At 29.6% G+C, this 12,304-nt stretch overlaps 1 protein-coding gene across 1 annotated transcript; it reads right to left on the bottom strand.

Annotated features, from left to right (window-relative positions):
* Positions 1-924: 924 nt before the first annotated feature.
* On the bottom strand, positions 925-6,963 carry LOC150029734 (aspartic proteinase 36-like). Its single transcript, XM_090310410.1, has 10 exons — positions 6,220-6,963; positions 5,691-5,820; positions 5,282-5,529; positions 4,257-4,481; positions 3,782-3,944; positions 3,603-3,676; positions 3,188-3,278; positions 2,608-2,683; positions 2,210-2,281; positions 925-1,251 (listed from the first exon to the last, which is right to left on the bottom strand). The coding sequence occupies exons 1-10, from the start codon at positions 6,432-6,434 to the stop codon at positions 1,097-1,099; spliced, it is 1,449 nt and encodes a 482-aa protein (XP_090166536.1). The 5' UTR covers positions 6,435-6,963; the 3' UTR covers positions 925-1,096.
* Between the last annotated feature and the right edge of the window lie 5,341 nt (positions 6,964-12,304).

Raw genomic sequence — 12,304 nt, 5'->3', positions numbered from 1 at the left:
GATCCAAGCCAATCAACAAGTCGAAGGCCGATTCAAGCCGATCAACAAGCCGGAGGTCGATCCAAGTTGATCAACAAGCCAAAGATCGATCCAAGTTGTTCAACGAGATAAATAAACTCAAAGGCCGATCCTCCAAGACGATCAATAAGCCAGAGGCCGATCCAAGTTATCAAACAAGATCAACACACCTAAAGGTCGATCCTCCAAGAAGATCAACAAGCCCAAAGATCGATCATCTAAGAAGATCAATGAGCTTAAGGATTAAAGTTCACTTTTCGAGAGAAAGAATCATAGGATCAAATATTTGAGATTGTACTCATTGTACTATACTGAAATTAATATGAATACAAAGTTCAAATTCTACGAATTAAATTTCTTTAGAAATCTCATCGAACAGTCATTAATTTGAAAAATGACGTGGCAATTTATGATTGGTCTAAAAATTCTCATTCAACAATAGACGTTAAAAAAAAAGGGGAAAAAAACAACCCTAGCAAATTTGAGTTTACAAAACTATTGGCCAAACATGCGTTTGATTAATAGCATTCTTTGAAGTGATTATGAAAAAATTAAAATTGTTTTTGTCATTTTTAAAACCACTCTGAAACATGTCTTTAATTATTCAAAATCAATTTTGATGATATGATCATAGAATTTAGAGTTTAAAATTAAACATTAAATTAATTTTGAGCGATTATAGCTATATGTGATTTTGAACATGACAAAAGTGATTTTGTCAATTTTAAACTCACTCCCAAACATGCTTTAAGCTACCCGTACTTAGACTTTCAAAACCATAATGTATAAAACACAGTTAAACATTACAATAGAGCTTCCATATGATTTTAATTTGTGGCCTATGAGCAGCTTGGGAATATGAAAATTGATCTTTAAAAAAAAAAAAAAAAATGAACAATACCAATATAAAAAAGAACAATACAAGTATTTCAGAAAGCCCAAAGAATCATTCAGCACTGCCAATGGATCTTAAAGAACCAATTGAATAATGTAAAAGAATCATATGGGCAGAGCATATTTACATGAAATAATTATTATACAACATGGTATAATGAACTCACTTTGAAAACAATCTATTTTAATTTCTAAAAGAATGAAATATGGTGAGCAGTAGCATTAACAATAGCATTGATATTCTTTCAACTCTTAGAGAAGAAGCTGAAGAAAGATCATGAGGCCCAACTGCATATATAGCTCCACTGTGTTCATCCCTCACCTTAATGCTTGAAGAGCCTGAAATTGGCCATTGAAACATATTGAGAGACAGAGAAAAGCCAACCAAATACATTAAAGCCATGTGGGTCTGGGCAAAAAGATTCATTTGAAAGCAACCAGCCACCTACCATCAAACTTTTTCTTGTCCTACCTAGCCTTATTTTATCTATAATTTTCCTATCATTTATGTCGCATTATACCAAATAAATTTATCTATTAGTCCAGCCAGCATGCTGCAATAATATTTTCATAAAGATATTAACAGCAGGAACTACTAAATACTAACAGAGGACATAATGAGAAACTTTTTGGAAGTTGACAGACAAAGTTCTATACTGAAATATAATTGTAATGGGAACTTTTGTGCTTTTGGAAAAATTGTACAGCACACAGCCTCCTCTTGGTCAAAACTACATCTTTTTAAGAATTTATAAGATGGCTAATTCAAGAAAAATTAGAATTACTAATATGATTATTAGAAGGGGCATATTAGTAAATAGTTAGTAAGTTTGCTAGGACTTTTAGTTATAAATAGAGGGAGGGGGTCAGTGAGGCAAGGAGTGGAGAATTTAGGAGCGACTAGCCCTCTCGAAAGGCTAAGTCATCTTTTTACTATTCTTATAATATTAAGACATACTTCCATATATTTCTAAATTTGAGTGTTCTGGAGTATTCTCTTGTTAGGTAGTAACGTAACAATTTTTTTTTAGATTTTAGCTCTTATTATCAAATTTGGATTGGAGTCCTTGCTTAGATCCCTCTTTGGATTGTCCGGTTCCGTTTTGTGAATCCCAAAATTTTAAAAAACTACTGTTTCCTGACCAGTTAAACTAAGTCGAATAAGTCTAAAATTCTTCAACGAACAATCAGAAAGCTGCTATAGGCATCACAGGCATGTAAATTTGTCCAACAGGAAGATATCAAACATGGAAAATAAGAGTCAGGTGTACAGGAAATCTAATGCTAAATAACTCACAATTATACTCGGTCCAACCGATGGTCTGATTTTCCAAGTCGTACAGCACAAGTCTATTTTGAAGCACCAAATCTGAAATCAGTAACAAATAGAAAAACTGGTTAAATGATAATGTGCACATCCCAAAAAAAACATTTAGTTTTATAACTTGGGGGTTAGAGTGAATAAATTTGGTCATAGATGGTCATAGGTGGTCGTAGATGACAGGACGTTTCAGTTGAATAATGCTAGTGTACTAATAAAATATGATATTCCAATAAATAGGCATTCATGAGTCAAGTTTCAAGACTAGGAATTGATAACGAAGTTCCAATATGAACAGAGCAAATTGCAGCAGCAGAATTTCATAATCAGAAGCTATGCAATATAATAGAAGGGTTTGTTGACTTTTAACTGACCTCCCAACAGAATCATATCCTTTCCATCCCTAGATTGGGCACCACTGTTTTGCCAACCCACACACCATTTATTAGTCTGCAAATGTGATGAGAAAGGTTAACAAAAATGGGTGCAGCAAGTGATCAAAATTTTAATTACAGCAAGTGAAAATTCAAAGGACCTATAAATAGACATAGTTTACCAACACAATTTGTTCAATATGAATTCTTGTTGAAGACATTGATGTATCAACCACTTGTGACAAGGAAATTTGTTTAGTTGAATGCTATAAGAAGCAACCCATCAACAAGAAATAAACTTAGACATGTTCTCATAAATTATCCCTGGGAAATTTTCGTAAATACCCTTTTTATACTATCCCCGTATCAAATCATCACTTCCATGCAGACATTTTCAAATTTAACATTCCTTAAGTTATATCAATTTTTTTTTTAAAGGCAGTTATTATTTGCATTAAGAAATTATTTGCATTAAGAACCCAGTGTCACCTTCAAATAATAAGCTTCCATTATTGACTTGACTAGCACTAAAACATGAGAAAAGAAATTCTAATCCAAGATTAAAGTTCGTCACACTTACATCAATATCAAATAGATACTCATGAGGATAAACTGTCAAAGACAGGGAATCTTCAAAATGAAATGTAACTGTAGGAAATCCATCGTCAACACTGCATGAAGAACATAAAAGCCAAATGAGAAACTTTCAAAACAAAAATGCTCAGATAGTGAACATTACTCAGACATTAATAAGAATATTCCAGTCTCAATACATGCAAGGATGTTTCCGTTAGGTAAAGGAAACTATGCTGTATCCTATCCCAAGGCCAACACTCATGGATAACAAAGTTTCAAGTTAAATTTTCAGCCTAGACTTCAACTCAGGATCCTAGAGGGTATCTCCTAAACAGACATCGAAGGTCGAACCATAAAATCTCTAATTTATATGTTTAACAAAGACCAATTGAACGAAGCCAGCTAGGTAAAGAGCTTACTTTCCATCGTACTCAAAGCAGGTAAATTGTTCTTCAACAGTATGTAACCTCAGTGTACTCTGCCTTGCAAAAATCTGGCAAAGCAAATATCTTTTCAGTTTCTGAAACACAAACTTTTAAAATTGTTTTTTGATAGGAAACAATGAACACAAACAATAACAAATATTTTTATAGTGTACCTTCGACATTAATGGTTCATAAATCACGTCTGGAAAATAAGCCAACGTTGTCCCACTGTCAATAATTGTTCCTTTCCTTAAATCAGTGTCAAAAACATCCGTTGGGAGATTCAGCACTTCATTGCCAACCTCAATTGCCTTCATAAACACATTGTAATGTGCCCTACAGTGCATGATGAAATAACTAAGTCCAAGGCTACGACCTAAGAAAAGAAAGCTAAATAATTAAAAAGAAAAATTTATAATGGATGCCTCGGGATTTTTCAATAAATTGGTGCCACATCAAGGCTTGGCAGTATTGGTTGAAAAAAAAATCTTCCTCAGCAGTCCCATTCCCTTTTGAAAGTTTCACATAGAAATGAAAAAAAAATTGTCCAAAATATGCTATTATCACAGCATTTGTGCTGGTTGAAGTAAACCAACATTTACAACTCAAGATGACAAAAAATACTAATGGCAAGGAAGTGTAACATACTGTTGCGGCACTAATGGAGTGGTGTGGACTTTTGGCTGCACCACCTCCCCAATGGCAAAGATTCCACCGCCATTATTATTGTCCAAGCAATGTGCAAAAATTCTTTTAACTTTTCCTGAAGAAGCCAGCTGTGAAATCATGGATGAATTTGCTTGTCCAAAACCAAGTATCCCATCAAGTGCAGCAGATGTTGCACCTAGTTGGCCAGATTGTTGAGCGCCACAACTATCCATGCATCCATCAAGGAAAACAAAATAAGCATGAAGAAATAAAAAGGCAGAAAATCAGAAATGATTGATGCGTTTAACAAAGTCATTGAATAGATGCGAAAAGAAACATAAAATGATTTAGACGTTTCGACCTTATAAGAAGTAATGTAATGCATTTATGGCATTTAAATATAACATCACAATTAGATAAGATGGGATGCTGGGATTTTATAACATCACACTTTTGATAAAAACTTATTAAAATACACTTGAAAAGCTATTTTGAATGGTTGTCAGACACTCCAATTTCTTCCAAAATGACTTATTTATTAAATTAAACACTTGAAAATATATTCCAAACGCACTCTATATTTATAATATATAATATATACTACTTCAAACACCAAACAGAGGACTGATTAGGTTTTCATATATTCACCTAAAAGCATATCTTTACTAATTCATTATAGATGTATAACATTTTCAAGATGCCATGAAATACAATTTCATACGAAAGAACTTGAACCTTTCTGTATAGTTCGTACTTCAAAAATCTAAACTTTGCAGATGTTAAAGCTCCGGTGACTAAAAGCATTTGAGAAACTAAATGCCCAAAACGACTTGAATTTACTTGTTCAAGGTATATTATATAAATAAAAACCATCCTAAAACACCTAAAACGGTATCTTTTGTTTGTCAAGACCATCACATTCTTCAAACTATTACCATTATTAGATTTAGCAACAGAACATCACAAAAGTTCAATTGCTCGAACAGTGCAAAAGTTAGAAATAATACAAAAAATGCTACGCTTACCCAAATACTATACTCCCATTTGTAGATGAAGTTTGAAAATTTCCTGTCACTCGATCAAGTACTACATGATCCTTCACGAAATATCCAGCAGTTGAGCTTCCATCTCCATATGCAACTCTATATTCACAGAGTAGTTCGGGTGTGCAACCAGGAATTGGACCATCATATGTGGAAGTGCAAAAATCTTGATTACAAGTTACACGGTTTGAAGTACTAGAGCTCGATGGATTGTATAGTGACAGTTCTATCTGTAACCCAATAGTCATATAATGAATGGGTTTTCAATAAATAATCAGAGTATTGCTTGTCAAACTTTGATCGATCCAATAAGATGGCAAGTGACAAATGTTCAATGTACTTCTGAATATAATGAAGAATTAAACAAGAATTTAAAGTTCAAGAAACGTACACCAAGATCACTTTTTTTGGGACAGTTTGTACAGCCTGCACAATTCACCCATAAGATGTCACTTCCTGTATCCACCTGTACATAATAGTCTTGTACTGGTGTCCCAAGCCCAATTTTAGCAAAATACAGCCTAATCCAACAGATATAGAAAAGAAAGCATATAAGTATTTCCAGTTTCCACCATCTAACAATAATATTATATAGAAAACTTTGAGGCGAGCATAACAAAATTAGACGAAAAAGCAAGGAGGAACAGCAACCCAGCTCCATAAGCAATGAAAAACTTTACCATTGATTTCACAAAGTCAAAACAAAAAGGAAAAGATGAAGATTCCATTCTGTATTTACATAAAAAAGAGGTAGAAAAGGATTCAATCACGTCTTTTTTAAAAAAAAAGATCATAATGGAATCTTATCTAAGATATGGAGTAAATTATCCACTAAACAAGCAATTAGAAATCAAGAGTACCGCATAAAAACTACAGAATTTTCAGTATACCAAACAATCACAACAGAAATCAAGACTGACCCAGATTCAGAAGGGTGTCCATTCCCACCCAATTCGAGATCAATAGCAGAAAGAAATCTACCACGACGGTGAATATCGTGGGCTTTGAATGCTTCCAAGGACCTCTCGCGACCCTTGAACTTGTGCTGAACCTTAAACACCAAATTGCAATCCCCACTTGGGAAAAAAGATATCACCAGCAAGAAGCTCACTACGACAAATCTAGCAATCTCCATAATCAAGACCAAACCCCCCAACAAATAGAAACAGAGATTCAAGCAAAACCCAGAACCTAAAATCAACTAAAACGACGCCCAACTCGAAGTTATGGGCTATTACAGTAATGGGTTATCAGAAAAATCCAGGATCATTTGATTAGAGAATAAATTGAAGAAACCAAACAAGAAACAGGGGGAATAGAATGAACCGCGTTGAGCAAAAGGAACAATGTATTGGTCAGAATTTTCAGTTGAATTTGAATAAACAAATAGAAAAAAACAGTTGGGTTGGACTTGGATTTGGATTTGGAATCGTCTTCTTCACGTCTCCATCTCTCAAATCTGGCAGTGCCTCTCTGTCAATTCAATTCCCTGACCTTACCGACATCCTTCGATTGTACTGTTTTGACTACAAGAACAGGCCCCAAAGAACAACTTCTCTACCAATTAATTACTCGAATAAAATTGAAAACAGAGAGAGAGAGAGAATTTAGTAAAGTCAATGAAGGGGTTTATTGGGTGATACCATTTTCAATGGAATGACGATGAGAGAAATTTAAGGTCCAAGTAACCTCAACTACAGAGTTTTTTTTCTTTCTTTTTCTTTTTCTTTTTCTTTTTTTCTTTTTTGTAAATTTCACTATTTTTGGGGGGTCTTGTCACTCTCAGTTAACAACTTTTTTGTTTGTTTTCTTTTAATAAATAGAAATATGTTTTGTTTTGTATTTTGTAAAATGTTATTATTAAAAAATGGTTTGCATTTATGGATACCGTTAAAAATGTGTGTTCCACTGTTCATCTGACTGATTTAGTTTATTTGTTAATTTCAGCCTTTCCTTAATTGTTAATTCAATTTTGTTTATTAAAAAAGTGAAATCCACATGACTTTGTTTATAAAAGAAAATTTGTAATTAGTGAATTATAATGGTTTGTTTAGCCTTCAATTTCAAACCTTTTATTATTTCTTTTTTAGAAAAAAATTCATTTTTAACAAAAATTTGACAAGTATACCAATTTAATCTCTAAATTTTTTATTTCATTAATTTAAATTTTAAAATTTGCAAATTTTACTAATATTAATTTTAAACTTTCGATTTCATCAATTTAAGTCTCAAACTTGAATAAATGTATCCATTTGCATTCTTGATAATTTTGGTTTCAATTCTCCTTATAATAATTTCCTCACACATACCTAAAATCACAATTACTTATTTGTTATTTATTAAAAAAAATAAAATTGTTAAGAAAAAATTATAGTACTCGCTAGAGCATTTTCTAATTTCAAAGCAAGGTTTTTTTTTCACTTCTTATCATATATGACTACTTTTTTTCCCATTTCATTAACGAAGAGGTTTTTAATTTTAAGGTATGTTATACTCAATACATTGCCTTTTGATTTATAAAACTTATTTGCACCAATTTGTTCCCAATAAGGTAATCTTGTTCTCAAATCAGTCGTCAGTATCGGTTTGTTGTTCTGTTTATTTTTTGTTGGTTCTGAGTCTGATTTTTCCTCCATTTGCAACAACAAATACACGACTTTCACAATCTCCCTTGTCAAAATTTGTCTCCCTCCTACAGCAATGTCATCTTCATCCTTCGTAAAGTAGTCATAGGGCTCAAAAGGTTGGCTAGAACTAGGTTGCTTAGTCCTTCACTACCTTTTCTCCTATTATCGTCAACATTTTAGTTGAGCTTAAACTCCTCACTACCAAAGTCGAAGAACCTTCCTCACATATTTTGTCATTGGTAATGGTACCAATAGCAAGGAGAATACAAAACATCCATTTGTTTTCATGTGGGTCCTACTTTTGAGAGTTGCGGTCTTAGTTTGCATAATGGATGTCACCTAATGTAGAACAATTTAGTTATTTTCATGTCTTTTTTTTAATAAATAGCAAATAAAAATATCTATCATATAAAAATATGTGGTTTTGGTTATGTGTGGAAAATATTTTTAGCAGTAAATGAAATACAAACTTAACTGATGGTGTAAATTTATACACATAATCAAGTTTGAGAGATAAATTGATGATAGCTACACCTCACCAATTTTGGTTTTCTAATCCTATAGTCTATTATGCAATCTATGTAGTCAAATAGCCCTACTAGACTCAAATTAGGTACTAAATTTGAAATTTATAATCTCTTCCTTTCGGTATCTACATGAATATTGGAAAATATGGCCTCTACTAAAAAAAATTGAACAATCAAGGTATCTAATGTTAAAATTCTTCAAAGAATTGGTTCTTTCCCAATTCAAAATAACTTCAAAGAAATTAATTGTTCTAATGTTAAAATTCTTATATTTATATTTGAACATGCTTAAAATGAGAAAGTTCTCATGTTTATTTAAAGTTTTGATATTTAAGGAGGGGAAAGAAAGAGATATGGAGGAAAAGTTCAGAGATTAAGAAATGAAAGAAGGAGAATAAGAGAAGATAAAAGGAAATTGAGGATGGAGGTGATGGGGTATAGATAAATGATTTTCATACATTCATACACTAGCGGGGTAATGACTTTTTTTTTTTTTTTTTTTTTGAAGTTATGGGTATTAATGTAACTTTCGAAACTTTAGTAGTATTTTTTAACCGAATACTAACGATTTTCATCCATAGACTGATGTGGTAACGATACTTTTTAACATCTTACTTTAAGTTTAAGGATATTAATGAAACTTCTAAAAATTCAAGATTTTTTTTTAAACAAGGCACCAACGATTTCTATTAAAAAATTCCAGGTATTTTTAATCAAAATTACAAAGTTTAGAGGTATTTTCTATAAATTAAACATTATTGGTTAAAATACCATTTTGGTTTCTACATGTTGAGACTTGATCAAATTTAGCTTATGCACGGTCCAAATCTCTCTATTTACAATAAATATTAAATTCAGTCTCTACTTTTGGAGAATAAAACTTAAATTTCAATAAATCTTCACTTTAATCTATGTATTTTTAATAAATCTTAGATTTAGTCCATAAATCCTAAACCAATGGTCGACAGAGAGAATACTACTTGAAAATTTACCAATTTCTTAGAAATTTTGGCAAATGAATTATAATTTCTTTTATGTCAATCTTTCCTTTTTTCTTTTTTCTTTTTTTTTTTTTTTCACTCCACTTAGTATTATGTTAGGTAAGTCTTATCAATGGTCAATTTTGACATTCATCAATAATAAGAGGCTAAATTAAAACATTAGAAACTAAAATGTTATCTAATATTTTGTGTTTAAAATATTGTTTTGATCTTTATATTTTAGATTTTATTCCAATTTAATCAATGTAATTTCAAATGTCAATTTTTGGTCTATATTTTAATTAAGTCTTAAATTTAGTATCTGGTGTTATTTTATTGTTGATTTTTTAAAAACAAAATTATCTTGATTAGCATTTTGTATATAAATTTTGGAAATATATTTAAATAGCGTCGTTTTTTATATCAATTCCAATAAAATTTAATTATGATTAAATTTAAAATTTATTAAAAATAGTAGATTAATTTGGACAATGTTTTTGTTTCGAGTACACTAATTTGGACAATTAAAAATATAGAAAAAAAATTGAATGAATTCTAAAATATGTGGACTGTATTTTAACCCATTTTTAATAAATTTGGCTGTTGAATAAATTTAGATTTAAAAGCAAGTTATGCAGACAAATGGAAACGTCCAAAGTAAAAGTCAAAAGTCAAAAAGATTGGCAACGTACTATTGAATATTATTTCGTCGTGTGAGAAAAGTTAAGAGGAAATTAATAACCAATAAAGAGTGAGGCGTTTTTCGTATTTTTAGTCATTTGAAATTTTTTTTTTTTTTCATTTTTTTAGTGTTTTCGAATTTTGATATTGAAAATTTAAAATGAAGTTATTTTAAAAAATATAGTATTTTATTATTTTTGTTATACTAAAATACGTATGATTTATAAATTATATGATATTATAGATTAATAATTATACAAAAATTTTAACATAAAACACGTTCGTAAATTAATTTTTAATAGTTTATATTCAACTTGATATTTAAAAAATATCAAAGTATTTATAAAAATAGAAAAAAAATACTAATAGATATTTATAGACTCAATCAATATCTATTAGTGAAGAGGCTTCTATTAATTTTTTTCATTGATAGACATTGATGAACTTCTATCAATTTCTATCAAAAAATATTAAAATTTTGCTATCTTGTGTAAATAGTTCTTTTTATTTTTCTATTTTTGAAAATTTTCTTTAATTTTATGGTTTATAAAATATTATTAAACATACAGTGTGTGTAGGATAACCATTTTATTTTATTTTATTTTATTTTTCTTAATATTATTTTCTTTTTCTTTTTTTTTTCGACTTGCTTAGGATATGTCCGAAAGTGATTTTGATAAATCAGTTTTCCTTAAAATATTTGCGACCTAAGCTAAAATTGATTTTAGAAAAATCTAAAATCATTTCAAATTTATTTTGGAGAATGTAGTCGATATGTGATTTTTGTTTAATGATTAATCAGGAATCAATCATAAAATGGCTAAAAATTCAAATTTTATTAAAATATTATTGGTTTAACTAGAACAAAATATGATTGACATTAAATTTCGAACCATTAAATTTGTTAAAATATTATCATTAAATTGTTAATAAAACAAACAATTATATATATTTTGAATTTTCTTTTAATATATATTATAAACATTCATCTTACTCAAAATATTAATCATGCATATAAGAATTTAATAATAAAATAAATAAAAATAGATATTTACCATAATTATTTAGTTAAACGATCATTTCTCAAATAGAAAATGTAATTTTGAATAATTGGATAACTCTAAATTCACTTTTAGAACTAAACATAATAATTCAAAATTACTTTTAAATAGATTTGAACCAAACGTAAGTTTGATTGTTTAAAAATCGGTTTTAATTTTTTTTTTACAATAGGTAAAAACTTGTGTCTTAGTAATTTTACAAAATTAATTGTACCTCAATCTCTTTTTCTAAAATCACTACTCCAACTAGCACTCCAAAACACACCTAGATATCTAATTTAAATTTTTACCTCACATATTTTTCTTGAAAGAGAGATTTTTTTTTTTTTTTTGGAATTAGAGGGGGGAAATTCCCTTAATCCCACATATGTTATATTTAAAAAAAAAAAAAAGTCCAATTTTTAAATTTAGGTTAAAAAAACGTTCTTGGTCTCTCAACTTTCATTGAGTAACAGTTTAGTCTAACTTTATTGGTAACAATTTAATCTTTATACTTTCAAATTTGTCACAATTTAGCCCCTGAAAATTAATAAATAATAATTAAGTTCTTGTACTTTAGCATTTGTAACTATTTAGTCCTTATTAAATGAATATTTGTATGATTTAATGAAATTTCTTACACATAGAGATTGATTAAACTAATCAAGAATCAAATTTATGTATAAACTACAAAGACTAAAACATTACGTCATAAAAATTGACATTTAATTTTGACAAAAAAATTTCACGATAGAGACTAAATCATTATAAATTTAAAAGTACAAGGACTAAAATCGTTACTTAGTAAAGTTCAATGACTAAATTATTAAAACTTTAAAAGTACAGGGACTATATCATTATCGACTAAAGTTCAGGAACTAAATTGTTATTTTCATAAAAGTTTAGGGACAAAAATATTTTTTTTACCTAAATCTATTGACAGTTTACATTTTTTGGTAAATTAGTTTTTCTATTAAAAAAAGTTAATCGACCCAATATATTGCTAAAATGAACATAACTCAATTGACTTATAACTTGCATTATCAACTTCGAAGTCAAAATTCAATTTTCCCTCTCCATGTTGTTAAAATAATAATGATGATAATAAAACTAACCTATTGAGAAGGAGCAAGCAAGTTTAAGCATTTAC

The sequence above is a fragment of the Benincasa hispida genome, unplaced genomic scaffold (assembly GCF_027475165.1).
Source record: "Benincasa hispida cultivar pf3 unplaced genomic scaffold, pf3_genome.v1.1 HicScf964, whole genome shotgun sequence".
NCBI lineage: Eukaryota > Viridiplantae > Streptophyta > Magnoliopsida > Cucurbitales > Cucurbitaceae > Benincasa > Benincasa hispida.
The sequence above is the reverse complement of the archived record's forward strand: the minus strand, read 5'-3'. Positions and strand labels throughout refer to the sequence as shown.

Excerpts from the sequence above, each read along its gene's own strand:
- LOC150029734 (XM_090310410.1), bottom strand. The coding sequence starts at position 6,434 with ATGGAGATTGCTAGATTTGTCGTAGTGAGCTTCTTGCTGGTGATATCT. Across the intron at positions 5,821-6,219 it reads GGACACCCTTCTGAATCTGG|GCTGTATTTTGCTAAAATTG; the intron begins GTCAGTCTTGAT and ends CTGTTGGATTAG. Across the intron at positions 3,279-3,602 it reads TGCTTTGAGTACGATGGAAA|TGTTGACGATGGATTTCCTA; the intron begins GTAAGCTCTTTA and ends TTCTTCATGCAG.